The 24,188-nt window shown below is 34.6% G+C and overlaps 4 protein-coding genes across 5 annotated transcripts in view; 1 reads left to right on the top strand and 3 right to left on the bottom strand.

Moving 5' to 3' along the window:
• Positions 1–5,700: 5,700 nt before the first annotated feature.
• On the bottom strand, positions 5,701–6,781 carry LOC149901006 (sepiapterin reductase-like). The gene has a single exon (XM_090111587.1). It carries the CDS (start codon positions 6,779–6,781, stop codon positions 5,978–5,980), a length of 804 nt encoding a protein of 267 aa, XP_089967713.1. The 3' UTR covers positions 5,701–5,977.
• Positions 6,782–6,801: 20 nt separating this feature from the next.
• LOC149901005 (uncharacterized) lies at positions 6,802–7,606 on the bottom strand. 2 transcript variants are annotated; one of them, XM_090111588.1, is made up of 3 exons: positions 7,417–7,606; positions 7,184–7,310; positions 6,802–6,953 (listed from the first exon to the last, which is right to left on the bottom strand). In XM_090111588.1, exons 2-3 carry the CDS (start codon positions 7,302–7,304, stop codon positions 6,802–6,804), a joined length of 273 nt encoding a protein of 90 aa, XP_089967714.1. In that variant the 5' UTR covers positions 7,305–7,310; positions 7,417–7,606. The 2 variants fall into 2 exon arrangements, with proteins under 2 accessions (XP_089967714.1, XP_089967715.1); XM_090111589.1 differs by lacking the exon at positions 7,417–7,606 and having other exon boundaries at positions 7,184–7,410.
• A 4,870-nt stretch (positions 7,607–12,476) lies between these two features.
• On the bottom strand, positions 12,477–14,178 carry LOC149901004 (uncharacterized). Its single transcript, XM_090111871.1, has 2 exons — positions 14,096–14,178; positions 12,477–13,836 (listed from the first exon to the last, which is right to left on the bottom strand). Exons 1-2 carry the CDS (start codon positions 14,123–14,125, stop codon positions 12,550–12,552), a joined length of 1,317 nt encoding a protein of 438 aa, XP_089967997.1. The 5' UTR covers positions 14,126–14,178; the 3' UTR covers positions 12,477–12,549.
• Positions 14,179–16,542: 2,364 nt separating this feature from the next.
• Positions 16,543–24,188, top strand: part of Snoo (Sno oncogene) — a 58,391-nt gene continuing 50,745 nt past the window's right edge. The window contains exon 1 of the mRNA XM_090111698.1: positions 16,543–17,721. Within this exon, the coding sequence (XP_089967824.1) occupies positions 16,921–17,721 (801 nt within the window). The 5' untranslated portion in view covers positions 16,543–16,920. The remainder of the gene's footprint in view (positions 17,722–24,188) is intronic.

Raw genomic sequence — 24,188 nt, 5'->3', positions numbered from 1 at the left:
CTCCACGGTTTCCGTGAAAGTGAGGAAACTTAGAAAATAATTACATAATATGAACCATAGATTAGCGCTTTAGCACTACCACAAGCACTACCCACTAACTTACAAGGATAACATGAATGAATTTTTTAATATTTTATGCCCTCTATATTTTATACGATCTGGCCAAATGTGGATGGCCAAATCGTGAAACATTGACGATTTAACGATCTGATCAAACTATGTTGGCCATTTCATGAAATGCGACCATTTCACGAAATGATCGATCATATTTTGAAATGATCCCGTCCGATTAGGGCCCTTCTGGCCTCCTCCACTCAAGCGACAGCTCAAGCCGAGGTTCGTGATCCCCGTCAAGGGGGGACGCCCTTGTGCATGTCGCTACCAGGGTGAACCTTCAGTTCACCCCCGCGTCCGCGTTAAAATGTAGAAGTCCTTCTGGCTAACATTGAGAGACACCACACATAAAAAAGAATGAAATGATAAAATCTACGATATGGCCACGACATATACAGTACAAAGTTTAAATTAAATTGGTTTAGAGTAGGTCAACCGAGTATATAGGTGTCGGTTACATATACAGATGAAGCTAATAAAAACGTGCAAACTGTAACAGGTGCAATATTTATAGATAACGAGTTAAAAATAAATTGTAATAATCTCCTCAATTAAGCCATGATATAAACACATTTTGCAGATGTAACTTATTAACTAGTGCAATCGAATATAGGTATTGCACGACTCATGATGCGAAGCATCAGAGAGTGCTTTACGATCGAAAAATTTTTTTCGCCTCATTTTTGCAGCTATTCTTATTATTATAGCCTTGTTAGTTCACGGAATCAAGATATTTTGCATACTATTGTCGAGATAATTTAATGGAGATTAATCCCATACTTTTTAAAAATTGATTTACTTCAATAGAATTGGAAAAAAACACCGAAATAGGTCAAAAAATTTTCCTGTCCGTCATGTGTGAAACCTGAAAACACTATAACTTGTGAAAAAATCCATCATTTGAGTTAAATTTTTTTTTAAATATTCTAATCGACGATTGTAGGTCACTGAATGCGAATGATTAATTAATTCAGTGTCGTTTAATTGCAATTAATAAAAAACGAAAACTACAATAAGTTTTTTTTTTATATATTTCATAATTAAATGAGCATTATGAGTCGTGCACTTTTGGATTTTCCAAACTTTATATTTAAAATCCAGGGAGAAAACAGGGGACTACGTTTGTATGGAAAAACATCTCTTTTGTTTGCTCTTAATAAGACAAACTCGGAATTTGTAAACACATCTTTTGTACTTGAATAGTTGTACAAAATAACTTTGTAATTTAGTACTATTTTTAGCTCACTGCAACTGGCGTCAAAAGTAGGTAGTGTTACTTCTTTTGAGAACCTTTTTCTACGGAACGCTCTATATTAAAGTAAAGGCTTGCGTAATATTTTCATAATTCATAGTAAAATATAGCTCTGAAAAATAGAAGACTATGTTAAACAGTACTCCCAAACTGATAATGCGCATAGAAAAATTCGTCACTGTTCGGCAACTAGCCTCCGACGACAATATGTATATAATATGTAGAGTGGTTAAATGTATTTTCTTCATGCATAGTTTATTAGAATTATGAGTTTTATTGTGGTTTTATGGTAAAAGGGATAAGTAACGATATTGGTTTCGATAATTCAATGTAAGTGAATAGCGAGGATAAGCCACGATTGCGAATATATTATATTTGTTGTATTGATTTACTTGGAAAATTCTAAACTTAGAACTATTAAAGTGTCTTACTGAAGCTGGCGTAATGATGTATGGAAGGTTAAAATAAGACAAAGTATATATTAAAAAAAATGGTTTTCAAACACTGGTTTACATTTAAATTGTAGAAATCTAAACATTAAAATCTCAGTCCAAAAGTATTTACAGAATCAGGGATTATCTCTATTTCTATCGTAGAATGATCAGAACTTTCATTATGCTTTTATTAATTTTCACTTTCCCCACTGCTATCTGCTACCTGTGTAAATAATCATTTTTAGGAAAATTCTAGTTTGAAACAAAACTAAGAAGGGTACATGTAACAGCAGCTCTATGTAATTATTCCAGAGATAATACGTGCGGTCACCACCAATGTATAAAGACGACTGACGGATTTTTGACTGACAGGCTACCGTCACCTACAACTCCTACAAGGTCACCTACCGCCCAAATTGTTTTTGATTGTGTATGACTGTGAATTGACTCTGTCGGACAAGTTACAAAGTGCATTGTTTAGGGCTCTTCCGATTCAATGATTCGGGTGTTTCTGGACATACGAAAATTAGCGAAGATCTGCATGCGCATTATTAATTTGGGAGTACTGTTCTATCGCGTCAAATTACGTTCCCAGTTTTGTTCTTCAAAACTCATGATTTTCATGAAAATTTTTGGTACCTACCTATCCATTATTCACACAATCAAGTTTTTGCACCAACAAGAATCACCTGCTTGTTTCTCATAACACCTAAATAGACATAATTAAAGTTCTCGTCTGTATTATTTATAATTTAATTAATTAAAGTCCAGTAAGTCCTAACACGTAAACATCATATTTATAATTCCACGGTAGTCGGTAGGATGGAAGAAAGTGAAGAAACCATTCTCAACGAAAAGAAATTTACAAACTTAACTAGCAGTGGAATTAATTATTGTATTTATCATTTAATTATCATAACATTAATTATTTCGATCAAATATTATAATAGAAAAGTGCTAAGGGGCTTTTTTTCTACCAAGCATAATACATACTTAGATACTAGGCTTTGTAGCGTAATGATCTAGCCGCATCTAGGTAATTATTATTCTACTTTTTCTAATACTATTATATCTACTAGTCATATCCGCTGGATTCTATTGCGTAAAAATGTTAAACGTAGGTACTATTAAAAATGCCCTGCTTATCTATACAAATATTATAAAGAGGAAAGGTTTGATTTTTTGTTTGTTTGTTTGTTTGTATGAATTGAATAGGCTCCGAAACTACTTGGCAGATTTGAAAAATTCTTTCACTGTTGGAAAGCTACATCATTTCTGAGTGACATAGGCTAGGTTTTATCCCGGAAATCCCACGGGAACGGGAACTATGCGGGTTTTTTTTTTGAAATCGCGGGCGAAGCTGCGGCTTCGCCCGCGATTTCAAAAGAAAGCTAGTCAAGCGGAAAGCTAGTCAAGTATAACGACGCTATTAGTAAAAGATTTTTTAATAAATTTTTATAATATTAATCGGTTAGGCATTATACCAATTACCGTATACCTACCGACGATACTAAAAAGAAGTGCCATTAGCTGCGTTTCTACCAGAGATGTGTGAGGATGCGTAGCGAGGGATGTAGGTAGTTATAAATAACCAATCATATCGCTTCATTTAGCGTTTGTAGCGATATTATTGGTTCTTTACAAACACATCCCTCGCAACGCATCCTCGCACATCTCTGGTGGAAAATTACCCTTAAAGTGGGATTTCTTATTTTAGCTATAGATTGTAAAAAGAAATTCTTCATGTAATTATTAAGGCTTGACTGATAGATCATTTATATAGACTAGTCCCTATTCGTCCTATAATCTTAATCTTATCTTATATATAAAATTCTCGTGTCACAATGTTAGTCTGCATACTCCTCCGAAACGGGTGGACCGATTCTCATGAAATTTTCTGTGCATATCGGGTAAGTCTGAGAATCGGCCAACATCTATTTTTCATATGTACCACGGGCGAAGCCGGGACGGACCGCTAGTATTAACTATAACTTTCCATTCAAATGCAAAATTGCAAAAACAATGTTTTTTTTTCTGGATTAGAAACAAGAGTGGACAATATCGTGCGTATAATAAAAACTAGTAGGTATCAAGCTTTCAAGTTATGTTAAAAATTAATAAAAAGGAGCAAAGCAAATATGTTAGTCATATGTAGTTTCGTATGAACACGAGTACAAACACGTGAATACATTTTAAATGCTGTTATAAATATACTGAGTGATATAATATTATGTTACAATTTAGTTTCATTATCTCTTTTATCATTTATCTCATTTGGAGTTGTCTTAAAACAAATCATTCATATAATATGTATATTATGTACTTATGTTACAATCAAAACTCATTGCCGGACTTATCATTTTTTGGCAGCATAAACCAGTCTAAGACGTTTTTGACTGATTTCTATAGTCAAAAGTGGTTTTGACTGGCAATGAGCTTTGACTATAGGTTAATCGACGATTTAAAAAACCTGGTTTATTGAAAACTACAAGTTAATATTATTGAAATGGTTTTAGCAATTATTATTAAGATATTCTGTAATTAGTGCTTGTTTGCGATAATCATAAGAACTGCTGCATTTTAGGTATGTGAGCTTCTCACTAACCTATCTCAATAATTTTAACTTTAATTTTGTTTATTTTATTCTCACCATTTCATATTTCAAAATTGCGTCATAAGCGTCGCCACGGACACTAACTAGTCTTGTAATATGAACCAGAAGTCAGATAACATTGTTACTTGTTAGCTCAACCTCTGATCTTAACGATACAAATGTGCGGTTCATGTTAACCGCAAATATAATCCGAATATAATCGATTTCTGGGACAAGGCAAGAAATACTCTAGAGAGTCTTAACTCAAACTCCAACTCAAGTCTCAACTCAAACATTTATTATTTTAACTAGACTTTTTGTTGGTAGAAAATTATCTGGAAGACCTGCATAACGAGTTCTGAAAACAGCGACAATTCAAGTGATCAATTTAAGGCGCCTACTTTTGTTAGCTGCTTCTATAATCACTACATAGTATAAAACAAAGTCACTTTCTCTGTCCCTATGTATGCGTAAATCTTTAAAACTACGCAACGGATTTTGATGCGGTTTTTTTTAATAGAACGAGTGATTCAAGAGGAAGGTTTTAGTATATAATTTATCAGGTTTTAGACAAAGCGGGTGAAGCCGCGGGCGGTAAGCTAGTTATGCCCAAATTAAATTTGGTTTTGGTACTTAACTACTGTCTTCATAATCTAGCTACTTTAGTTAAATACTCAAAGATCTTGCTCAATATATCTAAGTATGAATGGAAAATAAAAATACCTACCAACCTATTCATATATACTTAATGTACTTTAAAAAATACAAATTGAGAATTTCAATGGTTTATGAGGATATCAATTATTAAAGGCATGAATGAAAATAAAATCAATGTCAATGTATTCAACTGAGTACCTAAAATAAATATTTATACCGTTAATCATTGTTGTTCTTGCATTACAGATGTTATTTTTATTTCTCTATAGTTGATAATGAAAGTCATTGCCTTTGATTAAACTACAATTGACTACATTGATGCTATTAATAAGTCAATGTTCTCTTAATGTAAAAAACAACTATGAAAGTGTAATATAGTTAATTTTATAAAAGGAGTCAATTTAAAATAAAATAAACAAATCTACAAAATAATAAGTGATCATGATGTTAACTATAAAATGACCTTTCAATTAAAATATCTTTTCTATATTGGGTAACTAATTATTGAGACTGAATAAAATATTGTGCAATAATTGAACATAGAATGATTTTGTTGTTAGGTTGTGTTATCAAATGAAAAACATAGATACATATGAATGTAACTCATATTATGTATAAAAAAAAACAGATAAAGGGTTAAGTAAAAGACATTTGACATTGAAGCACTTTTATTAATATGAATTGCATTCATACATAAATATATAGGAATGTAATGAAGTTTGATGTGGAATAAATGCAATTATTGTATGCCATAAATTTATAAATGGATTTTTATATGACCAATGATATTGAATGATTTAAAATATTATACATATATTAGGCAACATTGATAAAATTTAGGCGTAATTTCAGAGGAATTTCAAAAAACAATAAATGGTAACAATATTAATTGCATTTAAACCCAGTTTAACTGCCGCATAGATTAGCTCATTCATCATCAAAGTAATCAACATGATCGCCCGATTTGAACTTTCCGGAAAGTAAGACTTTGAGACATTTCTTAGCTGTGACCTCCGGCTTTAACAGAGATGCCTGGTCTCTGAATGTTGTGAACACCTCTTTGAGATTCAGATTGACTGCTTCTTCTATGACCTGTTCAATCATAGATGTCTCAACTGGGCCAGGGGAGTAGTTCAGCACCGTCACATGTTTTTTCTCCTCAGCGAGAACCCTAAAGTACATAGCACGCGCAGCTTTGCCACTACAGTAATATGCCATACCTCCCATAGGCTTAATTGCACAGAGCGATGTTGTGTTCACAATAACCAGCCTGTCCTCTACATCCTTAAATATTTTGAGAAACTGAGTATTCAACGAAATAACTTTAAACACATTCAATTTGAAGTATTCCTGCATTTCTTCAATATTCTCCATGCGAGTTGTCTCAATGCTTAAGTTACCGATCGAGCCAACATTGTGGAAGATCAGGCTGGTTGTGAAGTCGGTCACCTTCCTTCCACTCAGACCTTGTATTATGACATCGTACATCTCCTTCTCCGATGCTGAACATAAGTCAATTGAGGTGTACACAACCTTAACATTGTCCGATTCACAGAGGCTCGCTGATTGTGCAAGATCAGATTTCTTACGGGCCAGTAGGAGCATGAGGGAGTTGGGACCCAAGTGTTTCGATACTTCGACAGCTATAGCCCGGCCGATGCCCTGAGAGGCGCCAGAGACCACACAGAATGTGGGCCCGGACAGATCTATGGTAGATGATGAAGATGCCATGTTACTTACAATGTATCACTTTAGTCCTGAAGTAGCTTTTCCGAATCGGTATCTCCAATCACGGGGTCGAGATCACACCCTTCTCGCAAGAGGCGATCGATACAGTCGGCCCGATATGCAGCTAAATTTTCGACAACCTTATTCTTCTTTCTCAATGCTTGAAGTTTCTTCTCTGCAAATATATTATTTATTTACAATTTAATTTCGTATTATTCGTATACAAGTTACACTGTGCTATCGAGACGACCGTCGTCGGCGGTGTCGTGTGACAATGTGAAACAAGATTACAGTATCATTCCCTTTTGTTAACTATAATTAACCGCTAATGTAAACATTTAAAACCGCTTTACTTTATACCAAAGTCAATTAACTTTACATATTTAATAGTGCATAATAACTCACCAAGGATAGCTAGGTACTCTGAGGAATCCGACAATTTTTCAAATTCATGCGAAGGCTTAAAATTATCCTCAAATTCCGATGGAGCTTCAGTCTGATGCACTTCACAACCCCAAGGATCCATCAAAATCTTTAACAGACATGAAAGAATTATTATTCCACACTTTTTTTGTTTATTTTCATGTTTTCGAATGATGTGATGGGAATAGAATAATTTATATCGCGTGTGTACTCACTTGAAGGCCAAAAGCCAAATGCCTGCCACTGCTGAGTGTTTGTAATATTATTATAAATAAACTGTTACAAGTCTTACAACGGGTTTTTAATATCCAGACAAAAAGTAGAATTGCAATTCTGCAAAATGCAATGAAGTTGACATAGCTAAATCATTGATTTGAAATAATTTGGATAGCGATACAATTAACAATACAATACAGCAACATAAGTTGCCAGCCTTAAATTTTTACTCGCAATAATTTATCTATGTTTTACTTGTTGGATGTTATCACAAAATTAAAACAACGACGAACATTGTTTTTATATTCTTATAATCACCTAATAATCTTCAATAATCAATTGCGTTAAATATCGTCGTTATAATGTATTAAAATATGTTCTAAACTAGAAACCAAATATCATAGCAAACATATCGCTTTGAGGTTAAAGGTGTCCAGATAATAATTTGTGATTTGAATAATAATTGATTCATCTTCATTTATATAAAATCGTTGCATTTAAATAAAAAATACGTATTCTTACAATATTTAAGTAATATAATTAGAACTGTGTACCAAGGTTTGTACGTGGTTTGTACTGTTTGACTGTGTACTGTGTAGTGTAGTGCCATCTAGACGAACTCTATGAAACTAGGTACGTTTGTACATGTCGATGGTACATGTACTTCAATTTTTTACCGTACCTAGCAGAAGTTTTGAAGTGAAAACTTCTTTAGCGGCGGCGTTGAGCACTTTTTCTGTAATGGGTATAAAATCTTAAACTCGCGTCACGACACGTGACCTGATCGAAAAAGCGTAAGACGGATACCATTCCAAAATATCAAACATGCTCAACGTTAATAATTAATCAAGTTCACTTCTGCCGGCCCGGCACTCTCGGAGTGCAACCCGTCTTTTTTAGTTGATACGATTTCGATTCCTATTAATTAAAAATTATATTTTGTTTACCGTAATAAATTAATGTCACCGACACAAATTAATCAAAACCTAAAAGTGTTTTTTTTTTTCTATGAGAGATGATACCATACCATACCATACCATCAGGGTATCATGCCATGATACCTCAAATTACTTACCAATTTGAAATTCGATCCTTGCGAATGTCGAAAAATTGCTGTCTGTCAGTCAAGACCCTTTTTCTCAAGAATGCGTGGAGGTGTCATGCTGAAATTCGTATCGAATAAGTAAGTACCTACTCAATTCTACCGTCCCTTGGGTCTTCAAGCTGTGAAGAATCAAGAAACCAAACTAGGTAACCCAACGCAATCAAAAAAATACAAGCCGTTTTTGTTGCAATTTTTCGACATTCGCAAGGATCGATCAGAACACAGACCAGTGACCACAGAATCTTGAAAGTTAGTACGAAGTAAGTAGCGAGTAGTTGTATTTGATAATATAAATCATATTATGTAAAAATTATTTGAAACATTTAAATATACGTAAGTAAAAAAATAGAGTTTATAATACCCATCATTATTGTTCAAAATAATGTAATTACAGAAATAGCATACTTACCTTACCTACGTTGCAAAAAAAAAAATATATGTACCTATGAAATATGAATATAATAATCATTGTATGATTTTATAAAGGATTTTATCTAGTAATCTTCGCCCGTTGTGAATAAAAATATTTTAATGAACTAAGTTAACTAGTCTGTGCTTACGTGATGTTACACAATATTTCTAAATATGTAATTTGTGGAGCATCATAGTGGAGGTAATTATTAATATAGTAGCGTATAGTTGTATACGTTGTATATTATTATTAATCTGTGATAGTTGGTACCTATTTGTTATATTATGTGTACATTATTTTTTATGCGAAATAATTTTAATTGTGAGACAAAGATAAAAAATAGAACGAATGTCTTCTTTTTGCAATTTTACAAGACGTGGAGATACTCAACACGTTTTATTTATATATGTACGTAGTATATTATTATTAGTCTGTGGTTTTATTATAAAAACCAGATGGTGTTTGATTTTTTTTCGCGATTTTTTTACAAGTTTTATATACTTACATTAATTGTTCCCATCTATAAGTTCATAATAAACGAACAAGTGACATAATAATTATATAGTAAACTATTGCATGTATCAAGCGGGATTTTTAGAACTTATATATATAATAAACATTAAACATTAGGGTGGAGTGAAAAATATTTTTTTTCATTTTCGTTTCGGCATACCTGTAAAAAGATGTCATTATTGCTCATAAATACACCTGCAAAATTATACTTTGCAGATGATACATTTAGAGGTGCCCCCAACATCATGAACTTTCAGAAATTCAAAAAATTTAGTCGAAAATCATTAAAGTTTAATTTTGACAAATTAACGCTAAATCAGATTCTGTGTTATCTCGTTGGTTGCCAACGGGAAGACACAGAATACATAATATTTCAATATATAAAAAAGTGGCTTTCGCTGGCTACCAGTGGCTCTGGTCGGTGGCCCGTTTGCGCCGAATCTTACTGTAGGAAACGTTGATTTTGAACAGTGCCGTTAAGGAAATAACACTAATGTTAGTAATATTTCTTAATTATATTTTACACGTAAATATAATTAAGATCATAATTTAATATTTTTGATGTGAGTTCTATCTATAATTTCGCTTTGTTACAGTAAAGTGTTGGAAGTCAAAATACGACAAACGACATGTTGTCCTGTATTTTGTTTGCCAGAGAAGTACCCAGTGTCTCAATTACCAACTTATACTGATGCTAAGAAACTATTACTTATTTATTAGATATGAATTTAAACCTGATAAAATAACAAAATTCATGATTTATCCGAAAGATAAGCTACGGAAATGTTTGATGTGTGGCGAAAAGCATCGCTTCCCACTATTAGCTTTAATAGAGTACTACAACTTATTCGACACACCATATTCAATGAATATGGACGCTTATTAAAACCTTATCAAGACCGACAAACTAACAAAAAAGAACAAGAAAAGATAACTGAAGTATTTTGTCACTCAGTACCAAAGGTTATTTGATATTTGAAGTTTCAAATGCATTTTTTTTTTTAATTCTCTTGTACTTGCTCAAAAGATTATACCAACTTAACTATGTGGCAAGAATGTAAGAAAACTGAGCCTCTGACTTCTAATTTATCTGAAGAAACCTTAAAAGACATCGTGAAAAGCGGTTTGACTACGTTTCAGAATATCAAAGATTTTCTATGTCTTGCCCAGGCCGTAAAGCATGTTATCAAATTGGTGACATAAGCTTCAAGTGCAGTTTGCCGAGAAAGTAAACAAAGTGATTTTATAATGGCAAGAGCATCAGTATCACGACTGCTAATGCCTAATTTTGAAAAAAAAACAGCGTTATCTATACTAATATTATAATCTATACTAATATTATAAAGCTGAAGATATTGTTTGTTTGAACGCGCTAATCTCAAGAACTACTGTTCCGATTTAAAAAGTTCTTTCGGTGTTAGATAGCCCATTTATCGAGGAAGGCTATAGGCTGTATATCATTACGCTTAGATTAACAGGAGCGGAGCCACGCGGGTGAAACCGCGAGGCAACCGCAAGCGCAGCTAGTACTAAATAATTACTTATTTCTGATATTTTCATTCCTCTATAATATCATTTTCATTAATGAAATACGTTAAAACAACTAATCAGGCTATTATTTATTGTATCACAAAGAAGTTTGTTATATAATAGACTTGAAGGCCATAAAAATAGTGTGATTAAAAAATAAATCAAAGTTTGCGAAAAAATCATATTTTTCTAATTTTCAATTGGGTTGGGGCACCTCAAAACATCAAGACAGGTAAACAATATTTTGTATGCTGAATTCACTCATTAAAAGGCACCTTTCTGTCGCTATGCCTTTTGAAAAAAACAAAAAAAAATTTCTTTCATACATTATCACTCCACCCTATTAAACATATCTATACAGCGCCATCTAGTATTGTACCCATTAACTAGATAATGAATCACCACGTTCGCGTGGCGCAAAATGGAGTCAATAGAAAATATTTTCCGTAGTGCGCAAGGCGCGCGGTTACATCCGCGGACAAACGAACCCTTCAGCAAAATCAAGTATTTTCATAGCTCATGTGTTATTCTGATGTATTTAAGTATATTATAACCTATTTTGTATAACCTAAGTTGAATCTGTATAAAATTCATCTGATAAACCTGTTTTTTACCTCCACATTAGGTAAATAGTTACTTAGTTAGGTGTCTAATCTATTATTTGATTTATTTAATAGGTAACATATTCTTTAAAAAAATGTGTTTTAATACTGTGTTAGAGCGCTTGTACCTTCAAAAAGCAGTTGAACATCCTCATGGCCTTTTTTGAAGTCGATGTCGATTAAAAAAAATGAAAATGAAAAATGAGAGAGAGAGAGAATGAGCTTTTCAATTAAAGTAGATTTAGGAATAAAAAAAACCTACCTACTCATAAACACAACAACACAACCAAAGTCGCGATGTTCAACTAGTAACAATAGGTAGAGATTGTCTAATCTAAAAATGAACGCCCCTCGGCCCTCCACTAAACTTAATTGTTTCAATGTGTGAGGACAAATAATTATTGAACCACTTTATATGTGTGCGCGCGGCGATTCTACTTCAAACTTTGACTCTCTCGCGCACTGATTTGTCAACTAATCGGGCGATCAGTTCAGGTGCCTAGCATTGTTATGGCGGGGAGAGCGCGCTATGTCCGGAATGACACGTCCGTTCTGTCGTGCATCGCGTCATTTATGCACTAGTTGGCCAACTGGTCCTGTCGTTCGGGCATGTAGAATTTAAAAAGTACCGTTTGCATATAAAAATTAAATTAAATTAAATTTTCTTGTGGTTTCTTCTCAGTCTGTTGCCTTTCCGAAACCACGGTCGAGTCACTGACAGGACAGACGGACTGACTAACCAATTTATTTGCAATGCTATTCGACGATTCTATGTGTTTTTTGAAGACCTAAAGAATAAAGATATTTTTATTTTATTTTAAACAAATATGCTTTTTGTTTCTATATAATAGGTACCTATTAAATAAAACAGTTCTAAGTTGTTTTCAGATTTATTTATTTGTTAAAAGTAACGAATTATTCTCAAAATACGTTTTATATACCTACCTAATATAATACAGTAATTAATAATTTACTCGTCAAAATAATCGCTTTCATCGGAATCAGACTCAACATTGATAATAAATTCGAAATCCATGTCAAAGTTTTTCATGTATTCTTTTTCTAAATCGTTAACATGACGACATGTATTTTCCCACATGGAACTATCAATCATTTCCATACGTTCCTTTATTAGAGCCATTATAGATGTCATGTTTTGTCCAAGGTTTTTTTTATCTACATAGTTTTTTAAAATTCCCCATATCTTTTCAATAGGATTAAGCTCTGGATGATAAGGTGGTAAGCGCAAAATTTCATGACCTTTTGACCTAACTAGCTCATCAATTACAAATCTTTGAAATCTGTCTTTATTCTTTAATATTATATCATAGAGTTCTATTTTCTTCATTGATTCTTCAAACGGAATATTCTTTTCAGTTAGCCATTCTTGCATAATGCTCTTGTTTGAATTCGAATTAGGACATTTTTCAGATACAACGTTATGGTAGGAAGCATTATCCATAATTATGACAGAATTTTTTGGAAGATTAGGTAATAATTGTTTCGTAAGCCATGTTTTATAGTTTTCGAAATTCATATTGTCATGATAATCACCAGTTGTTGAATTTGCTTTATATATTAAGCAAGCATTTGGAACAAATCCTTGGCATCCACCGGCATGAACGATTATGACCCGCATTCCTTTCGATAACTTTTTCTGAAGTGGTGATACCTCTTTCACACTTTTCCAGCATTTATTTTGTACGTGTGTGGTTTGAACATAGCTCTCATCAGTATACACGATGTATCGACCTTCATCACGGTATTTTTTCAGTTGGTTTAAATATTTAAAACGCAACATTTGTATATCATGTTTTTCTACAAGTATTTTACGGTTGTCGTCAGTTGTGGACCATTCAAATCCAGATTTTTGCAAAATTGTACGTAATGTTTCTATACAGCCGTCGAAACCAATTTTTTCTGATAAAACTTGTTTGAGTTTTTTTAAAGTAGGCATTTCATTAAATTCTACATGAAATGACATAATTGTTCTTCGTAGCACAGATGTGTCAAAATCGTCCAACGTCGATTTCGGACACACACGTTTTCTTTTTGAGGGTGACTTAAATATTTTATGTGCCATGTCTGTGGATGTGCTAGCACCGGCTTGTTTTTCTTCTTTTAAGATATTTGATATAGTATGTTCACTGTAACCAACAGCTTGAGCAGTTCGCCATCTGGCATCAGTTAAATTTTCAACACCATTTTCTGCCTCATATTTCATTCGGTGATAGACCTTTGAAATAATTTCTTTGCCCTGTAAAATGATACATAGGTAAATTATGATTTACAAACGTATACGTTTTAAGTACTGTATAGTTTAGGTCATCGTGGCATAGTCGTTGCTTATTTATATAATAAAGTGACACAGGAAAAATAAATTTAACACATGACATGTGATGTCATTTTTACATTACATAATTAATAATCACCTTATTAATTGGTTAAACTGTTTTCCTGTGGGTCAAGTCATATCAATAAATGAGAACGTGACAATAAAAACAAATAATACTCACTTGACTACGAAGATGTTTTTTTGTTGACATGCTGACCGTACTTTTGAGGTGTAATCGACGCGTATTCTCTTGTTTAAGTCTAGCTGGCGACTGAACGACCAATGAGGCAGACCAATTTGTGTGTATTGCGTCTATAGTCTATACGCGTACTTTGAATGTGAGCGTAAACACAGTGGAGGGGCGTTCATTTTTAGATTAGACAATCTCTACATACCTAGTAGTTGGCACAAATCTCGCAAGTAGGGACACGATATTCAATGAAGTGCAGTTTTAGAAAGTACAGAGTTAAACTTAATGAAACTAAAGATAAATGTTGATGTAATAAATAATAATATTAATAACAAAAAGACCAAAAGTTCCATATTGTTATAAACTTTCATATTATCTACTAGTAATAGGTATAAAGTTGAAGAGAGAAGAGAGAAGAAGCTTTGTTTTATCTTGTATTGATCTATTCTGAAAACTATGACGTCAGACCAGGCAGAATTTTCCTTTGTAAATAGCAAATAGCAATGTATGGTATGTCCCTACGACGATTTCTAATAATTGGAAAATATATGCTTATTTTTAAACGAGATTACAATAACACACTAAACAGCTGAACTTATTTGAATGGAAATTGGAAGAAAATTTTATTAGGAAATCACAGAGGGTGAAAAATTGTTAAAACTTAAAAACAACGTGGAATAATAATTAATAACATAGATAATACATTATGTATTATACTCTCATGATATAATAATAATAATATATGGAATAAGCCACCTCAATTCGGATCACGTCATAACTCATAACTCATAGAGTACAGTGGCAACTCGCGAGTGATAAAGGTTACTATTAAATATCATAAGACTAGTTCATATAAAAATACCTAACAACTATAATATTTCCTTTAGAGAATAATATTATACACTTAGAATTATACATTTTAATCAATTCAAAAGCAATACAAAATACTATGACGCAAAGTATCAACAGCTCGGTACTGTACAAAATAGATCCACTCCGCAGGCGGTCGCAATTACAAAATGCTTTGTTGAACTTTACACGCGATATTCGACCTTATTTCTATGCATCTAACGCTAGTACTTACACTTCAATGAACTGGTGATTTTAATGACATTCACAACAATGTGACGTGCACGCGAATAAGGACGTTAACGTAATAGAGTAAAGTTTGATATCGCGTACGGAATGGTAATGATAAAAACAGTTTTCACGGAGCTGCGAACGGTTGCTCTAGACGCAGCTGCCTCCCCCCGCGCGTCCCGCTCCCCTTTCCCTCTCGCTCTTCGCCCCTCATACCCCGCGCGTGTCGCGCATTCAAAGATTCAACAATTTATTGTAGACAGTATTTGACACCATTTGTATTATATTATTTATATACAATTACATGCCGCCTCTCAGAGAATATTAAAATTAAACCAAGAAGTAACATTTGAGATCCAACACAGCAAGATCGACGTTAACAAATGTTATTTAATTTTGAACTGAATGATTGCAAGCTGCTATTAATAAATAAAATAAATGCAATAAATAGATAGGTGTGTTTTGATAAATCTGTGGGCCACAGATTCGTAAACGTAGATACATATCCAATTATATATTATATTCTGCGAGAAATCAAGCTGCGGGATTGAGTTATAAGACCGAGTCATTGTGAGGTTAACGAAAAGATACATTCAAAGCGACAAGTGGGAACTGGAAATCGAAGTACTTTTTCAAAATTGTATGTAACCAAATTAAATTTAGATAAATGTACATTTTTTATGTTTTCTTGATATGATGAATGATGAATGCTTCAATTGGTTTAATATACATATATTCATTTCATTGTATAGAATTTTGATGGTATTATTAATATATTGCAGACTTTTAATGGATATTGCACGCCTCATAAGCGAAGCGTTGAGGTGGGTAGGTACTACTGTCACTTCGCGCAAAACATCTGATTTTTCAAACTTAAAATGTCTTTATGTATCATACATTGCACTTGTAAGATAATACATACACACACATATTAAGAAAAAACACTATTTTTAACATTCATGATATTTTTGATGTCATTTTTGTTATTTAAACTAGTTAAAAAAACAGTTTAAAAAAGTTCTGTCTTGGACGTCCGTGTGTCTGTATGTGCGGAGAATTTTCTTGTTAACACGATAGCGATCGAAATACATACTTTACTAATCGAGTCTTTTTTTTCTCTTACGCTTGAGTATGCTCAGGAATAGAACCCTTTCATTTTTCAGGGTCTGATTCGATGTGGTTTAATTGTTATTAAATAAACAAAAATAATAATTAATAAATAATTATTAAAAACAATTATGAAGTGTGCACTTTTGGATTTTCCAAACTATTTTATTTTATACTTAATTTCGCGTCTACGATGATTTATCAATGACACAGTCGGAGCGCCGACTCTCAACGCCATTCTGGATATTTTGACGGGAAGGTCGGTCACGTGACCCGTCGCGGCGGCGGAGTGCGGGGCGCGGGGCGCCGGCTAGACTCTCCAGTAGCCGAGCCATCGTCTGCTTTGACTGCGACCGCTCGGATTCCACGCCCCTATACACGCATGAACCATCACCGTTCCTTTCGCGAGATTTTTCAAATTTAGAATTGTGGACGTTCCGATTTCGAATGTCTTTTAAATATTGTGATGAGTTCGTCGATGCTTATTTTTGCACAGATCCGTGAGCGGGGCGGGGAAATCGGCGCGGGGTGAGGAGCAGCACGGGCCGCCGCAGACATGCTCCGACCGCTGTCGAGGCGAGTCGCGCGCGCGCGGTCCTTCGCGCGATAGACGGGCGTAGCTCGCGACCATGGATGTAGTGACGCCGCATATTAGTTCGGTGCTGAGGACTTACCAGGCCAGTGCACCGAGGAGCCTCCAGGGCCCCGGGATAGGGCGCGCGGGCCCGCCGCTCGCGCCGCCGCCTCCACTGCCTCGCGCCGCACCGCCTCTCCTGCTCACTGCGGACTCGGTGCTCGGCGAGCGCGGCGAGACTGCCCTCGAGGGGGAGCCGATATCTTGCTTCAGCGTGGGCGGCGAACGGCGCCTGTGCCTCCCTCAGATCCTCACCTCAGTTCTGACAGACTTCAGTTTGGAGCAAATAAACCGTGTGTGTGACGACTTACAAATATACTGTTCGAGGTGTACGCCTGAGCAACTGCACGAGTTGAAGTCGACCGGCGTGCTGCCCCGGACGGCGCCGTCGTGCGGCCTGATCACGCAGACGGACGCGGAGAGGCTGTGCGCCGCGTTGTTGCACGCGCCGGCCGCCGCTGCCAAAAAGTTGCCAGGCTTTCGGGTGTATCATGAGTGTTTCGGGGGAGCGCGCGGGGTTTGCGCGCCTGAGCTGGGGCTAGTGCAGTGTGTGGAATGCCGCGGAGTGTATGTTCCGCGCCGTTTCGTGTGCCACACGCACGCCACGGAGCACCGCACGTGCCACTGGGGCTTCGATTCGGCGAGGTGGCGGAGGTTCCTCCTGGTATCGGACGACGAGCGGGATAAGGAGAAATGCGAGGCTCTGCTGGACGACATAGCGGCGAGGGAGCCGAAAGAGACGCACTCTGTGCCGACCCACACGTTGGTTAAGCAGCTGCCCATTAAAAGGAAGCAGGTATGTAGCGCATGTCGTCTGGCGGAGTAAGACTTCCGACGTGGCCTTAAATTGGATAACGTTTCGCAAAAATGGACAGCTAGAGTCGTTTAAAACGATTAACTTACGAGGACTTTGTCCTAAATCACCACCATCAAATGTGGTATTTTCTAATTGGAATCTTATTAGAATAATAATTGAGTGTCCGTGCGACCAGATTGGCTTGTCGAACGAAAGATTAGGTATATACCGATAGCGATTGACGTCACAATCGTCTGTCTGATAACACGAACTATTTGCGAAAAACATTGTCTTGTGTTGACGATCTATAACATAATACTTATACGAATGGTAATGTAAAATATAAAATTAAGAAGTATGAATACTAGTAGAATTCAGAGTCAGATCACTAATACCAGCATACTAAATGACAAAAAGTAACCTATAAGGCCCACTCTTGAAACTTCAACGACAATCGAATCGAAGTTGAAATTCCAAAAACAATACAATACAGTAGCGCTTGAAGAACAGGTTAGCAAAATAATTGCTACATTCTTGGAACCAGTTACCTCCATACTGAATAAACCGAGATGTACCACACCCTCGCATGGCGTTAAACACGCAAAATCAAATTGATCCATGCGTCTAAAGTATGCGATGTGCGTAATTATATCGTACTGGATTGTACATTGTTGTGTGCGTTTCATTGCACGATATTACTGTACAGTTCATTTGGAAATCTATTAACTTGGCTCACATTCCTATAAATAAGCGCAAGAGCTTGTAATATATGGTAGAAAACTGAATAAATGCTAGGATTTCTCGTTTGTTTGTTGTGAGTTTACAAATATGTAATTACATAGAAGACATTGGTCAGGCAAAGTCGTCAAAGACCCACAAGAAAAGAATACTTATCAGATAACTTGTAACAAATAGAAAAGATATTTTAGCTAAGAAAATTCCTTCCATTATTGAAGATTTCTGTAACAACTATGACTGCGAATTTTGACAACTATTGCTCATTAATCATCGCCATAATTTCACCCATAAATTCTGCGTATTTTACGCAGCTGTGTGCCGCCGCTCCGTCACCTAATGTAAACGAACATTTATCATTAGCATGAATAGTTACAACCACTGATACTGAGGCTGTCTTAATTGCTCTCGAAAGTGGGCAGTAAAATAGTTTATGCCGATTTTTATTAACCAGCGTCTTACTATATTTACCATCTCTTTTATGTGTTGATGCGCGTTTCAAGCAATTATTAATTATATTATATATAGGTAGTATTTCTCGCGAATCGAAATTGTTATGACTGCACGGCTTAATCTTATGTTTACTTTTTGCTGGATGTATTGTGATGCGAAAGTTAGGGAAAGTGAATGTTCTTTAATCGAATATTGATCTATTCGAATTGATAGAAATATACCCGGTGACTATTTTATAAAATGTGGTGATACAATTTGTATTAATTTTATAGCCAGTTCTGTAGATTGTGTTCTTGTCTCTCGAAAAGGGCAAGGGCAAAGAATATGGTAAGCATAAATGCTAGTTCGAGCTCGTGACCTCGTGCGCCACCTCGTGTTATACCCGGAAGAAAAGTAGCCAATATGACATCCTAAACATATAGCCTATATCAGTGCTTACTACTACTTCATATAGATCTAATCAGCTGATTTTGAATGAAAGTAACAAACATGAAACAATCAATCATCAAATTTATAGAATAGGGTAGGTATTTTCATGTGTAGAATAGACTGGGAAGATTACTTATAAAGAACACTACCAAAAAGCTATGACAAATATCTGTCTGCAAGTGTACCACAATAACGTAGCAACCGAAATCACTCGAGACAAACAAAGATAAGTCGGAATTTAGCGAATTACATGTCCTACAGGCCTGTTATCTTATCAAATTCCAGGAGTTATCTGACAAGCTGAAGGTCTTATGATACGCTACTATTTTTAAATTGAAGCAAGGCTTATTGTTATTTATTGTATACTAGTTGAACCACGCCTCTTTGTCTGCTGGCAAAAGGAATGTTTTTGCAACAACGATGCTCCGCTCCAATTGGTGATGCTCAAAACTCAAAATCTTCAAAATGAAAAATGCGACATGCAGTTGCTTATACTTAATCATTCACCAATAAACTTACTAATTCCGTTTCTCTTACTTTAGTCAAAGTACTTGAAAGTGATATTTGGTTCATCACCAATGGCATGCCAATGGTAATATTTGTTGAGGCTAGTATAATGGCAAAACTAAAAGGTACCTACAATCTACATGTTTGCCATCACGGCATTATGGTCAGTGCAACAGAAAATAAATAAGTACATGATGCAGCTGCCTTATATAGTTAACAAATACTAGGGAAATAAACAAGAACCTAGAATTCCATTTCTGAAGTGTGCAATATTATCAGTTACAGCTTGAAAATAAGGGCATAAACTTGAATAGCAATGAATAAAGTTCTCACGTGCCCACGTGTCGGATACTTAGAATATTCTGGAAGTTTCCTATTTGACATTGTATTTAATGATGCTTAAACTTGCAGGATTATAAGATATTAATAAAAATGTCTTAATTCAGCTTTATTAGATCTATTTAAACAAAGAATTCTACGAATTTTTCTAATTTTCAAGTGCATAATCTTGCTAATGCTTTAAGACATATACCTAAGTAAAGTACAAGAATCTGAAGTAAAGAAAAAAGAAGAAAGAAAAACCGTTAGAATTTTTCTTAATACATCATATTGTAGCCTTTGCCTTATTTATAACAATAATGTTCATTAGAAAATCGTTAAAATGTTATCAGTACATTCATTTCCTAGGTACCTATATTTTACATTCATCACGTCACAATAAACAATGATTTTTGTTTATCTCCAAAGATAACGCGTCCAGACCTTGGTGGTGCCACTAACCTCAATAAATTTTAATAAATCCATACATAACGTCTCTACGATAGATTTGTTGTTGAAAACAACGAAATACTCGTGGCATGACGTACAATGTAGTACGAAGTTTCCACTTACTTCAATTCAATAGATTAAATATAAAATATTATATACCAAAGACAACAGCCAGTTCGAAATTTAAGTAGTTTAAAAATAGAATCCATTTAGTAGGCTGACAGTGAGCAAGTATGCAAATGGTATGCGAATTATATGTACGGGTTACACTTGGCTTGCAGCACCCGATCAGTACAAATTTGCATTTCGCTATTAGCAACTGTTCTGTTTTATGTTCTATTCAATCCGGTTGGTTAATCCCCTCCATTGCTTTAATGCCACCGAGTTTAATAGGTATCAGTGACATAGCCTTGTGAGAGCGATCGTGTATCTTCAAATCGTGCGGTTTGCATGCCCAGTTACAGCTAAGGTTAATGGTAGACTGGAGGGCGACTTAATGCTGTGAATTTATGGCTCAACTAGAATTGTAGACAGTTTCGCTTACCGATAGAACCGTAGAAACTGTAGTCTTTACTGTGGCCAATAATTTTCTTATTGAATAGTAGAGGCGTTAAGAGCTTATTTCGTATTTGAATAACAAATATTATATAATATAATATTATTCTTGAAAATAGACTAACTATAAGAATATCCATTTTAGGATCGGTAAACACACGCCGCTAATAAATGTAAATGTGTGTTACTCCGGTTTTGATCATTGCCATTTTCAAAATACAAACTTAAAAAGATTGAGAATAATATTAATAAATGTTGAATACCATTTTGCGCATGTCCCCATGTTTTAATATAGCGGACCTTTTTACGTAGAAAATAATAGATACTTAGCAGTAAAAAAGTTAATACGCAACATTTTCTGACTATAGATATCAACAATAAACAAATCAGCATTATACAGCAAATTAGTTCCAGTCATAATACGACCTTTATTTAAAATGAAACAATGACATATCGATTTTGCAAATTGATAAACAAATAACAGTGCAAGTGATTTCGTGGAAATGTTTTTATAATTCCTGGAAGTATGAGTGGATGACATTGGACTTGATTCAAACACGAGGCAATCCTAACTAGGTACTGACTAGACTGACATGTTTTTCTACTATGTAAAAAAACTTGTCAGGTTTGATTTAGATATTCTGCGATTAGAACTGGATTCTATTCTTTATACGCTATCTGCATATCAGGTGCAATTTTAAATTGATAAATAAATTAATGCTGTATTTTTTAAATCACATAATCTCTATATTGATAGTTTCGAGATTATTTGGCCGAATGTGAATAAATTTATGTCCTAATCTAAGGAGATTTTACTTCAGACTCAGAAGTCAGAAGTGGTCCTATAAACATTATATACATCTTTTTTTATCTAAAGACATGAAAGTATAATCCTAAAGATAAGTTTTTCCTCAAATATAACTTTATATTTTTACGATAAAGCGATTATTCAGTGATACACGGCTTTTGAGCGTCTACAACTTGACATAACAAATGAATTCCTTCAGTACAATATGTTATCAACTTGCTTACACGTGTATGCTATCAGAAGTTATGTGATATGTACCGAAAATTGCGAGCAATCACCTGTTAATTATTATTTATGTAGAAATGTGAAAGATAGTTTTCAAGGACTTCTTTGTACCGGTTTATCGTCTTCTCGCATCTACTGCGTAAATTTAAAATGACATTGCCAAATGATGCCTATATTTTTGTGGAACCTGTATAAATACATTGCTGAAATTTGCAGCTGCGTGTGTAAGAAATAAGGATAGAGAAATATAAATTGTTTTATCTCGCGCCCAGTCCAATTACCATATTAGCTGTTTTTCTTCAATACCTATAATGCACTGACAATAGAGATTGTTACAATAGTATCTGGAAGATTAAACATGGAGGGAGTAGATAAAGATTAAAAGGAGTAGTTAGAGATATTTCTATTTTCTTTATTTGTATAGTTCGTAAACACGGGAGTATTTTCTTTGGTCTCAAATTAGTATTCGTAACTATTATTTATTAGCTTCATCATAACATATTTCTAAAAATACATAACGGCTTCAAACCCTGCCTTTGCTGCTATGGAGAAGGAAATGTTATTCCAGACCATAGACAATATTATCTATTCATACGAAATTTCAAACAGGAATGGAATGGCATAATTCGTCAGGCAGGCACCATTTTGGCCACAAACCACAACGTTTCAATTAAAATAATCTTATAATATATAATAGCACGTAAATGTGCTATTAATTTAAAATGATTCCAGATGTTGCCAAATATTAAAATTAAATTTAAAAGTTTGTGGTATTTTTGCGCACAAACGGAGTATTCCGTGTTTGAATTTGATATAGTGCGCTTTTTCTACGTGAATGATTAAAAAGTTATATACTCTGTGGCCGTAACTGTTGTAGACATATTATCAGTAATAAAAACTTCGTAATATTGCGATTTTTCACGCTCTATTCTTTTACGACTGTCATAAAACGTGTTACTTTAAATTAAAATATTGCCGTAATTATAGCCAGATAATTTGACATTTAATATTGTAAATTATGCATATAACATTATTAAACACCTCCATGGTTCATAAACTGACAGTAAGTTTTAGTGAATACATACCAAATGGTAATGAATTGAAGTTAAAATGTCTGCATTTGGCTCCGGTGAAGGCAAATTTGTTAGACAATTATGGCAACTCGTGTACCATGTAACTAATTTTTTATAATGAAAATGTAACGGCAGAAAAGTGGCAATGCATAATATTTGTACCGCATTTTTTTCTATTCTACGCCACTCGCCAGTGATTCGACGACGAACACAAATCACTTGTCTATGGTTGCTACGCGGATTCAAGATGGCGGTTCACTGATTGGCGGCTTTTTACTTTTTGCGCGATCATATCGACGTAACTTTGATATTTTTTTTTCAACGTATTTTTACACTTCGTTTGTAACTAACATTTCTTTGTTTTTTATTTATTTTATGCTTCGAGCTTTAACACAATTGCGGAGTTTGTAAAAATAAAACCCCACACTTATTATTTTATCAGACTCCAATTGGATTCTTATTGGTAGCAAATTAACAATATGTTGGAACCGGTTGTAATTGGAAAACCATCTAAATATGCTCTTGTAAACACTGTATACCTATGTTATACAAAAGATACTTTTGAAGTAGGTACCTATACTTACCTACATAGTTAGTTATACCACAGACTAGTAATAATATACTACGTATACAAGTTATACACTTCTATGCATATCTGTCAAATACAAAAAAAAAAGCGTGTGGCACTCGGGGACTGCCGCCGTAAAGCTATAGCATGCTATGTCTCTGCGTGAGGTTTTTTCGTTACGGAATTTCTCGATTCGGTCCCCGCGCTCAAGGCCCGCGATAGAAGCTATGCAATACCTAGCTTAATAATATTTTATTATTAGATTCACCCCGTGCAACGGAAAGCCGTTGAGAATTACAGGAGTAAGCTATCCCTTTTTTAATAATGACCTACTTATTACTACCTA

This window comes from Colias eurytheme, chromosome 17 (assembly GCF_061535395.1).
Source record: "Colias eurytheme isolate Ceu_HAF_F1 chromosome 17, ilColEury1 Martin Lab GWU primary, whole genome shotgun sequence".
NCBI classification, from domain to species: domain Eukaryota; kingdom Metazoa; phylum Arthropoda; class Insecta; order Lepidoptera; family Pieridae; genus Colias; species Colias eurytheme.
This window is presented reverse-complemented; position numbering and strand designations above follow the sequence as displayed.

What these genes read in the sequence shown, in the direction of transcription:
- LOC149901006 (XM_090111587.1), bottom strand. Translation starts at nt 6,781, where the DNA reads ATGGCATCTTCATCATCTACCATAGATCTGTCCGGGCCCACATTCTGT.
- LOC149901005 (XM_090111588.1), bottom strand. Translation starts at nt 7,304, where the DNA reads ATGGATCCTTGGGGTTGTGAAGTGCATCAGACTGAAGCTCCATCGGAA. An exon ending in AGAGTACCTAGCTATCCTTG is followed by an intron (nt 6,954 to 7,183) that starts GTGAGTTATTAT and finishes ATATATTTGCAG; the next exon opens with AGAAGAAACTTCAAGCATTG.
- LOC149901004 (XM_090111871.1), bottom strand. Translation starts at nt 14,125, where the DNA reads ATGTCAACAAAAAAACATCTTCGTAGTCAA. An exon ending in AAAAACATCTTCGTAGTCAA is followed by an intron (nt 13,837 to 14,095) that starts GTGAGTATTATT and finishes ATCATTTTACAG; the next exon opens with GGCAAAGAAATTATTTCAAA.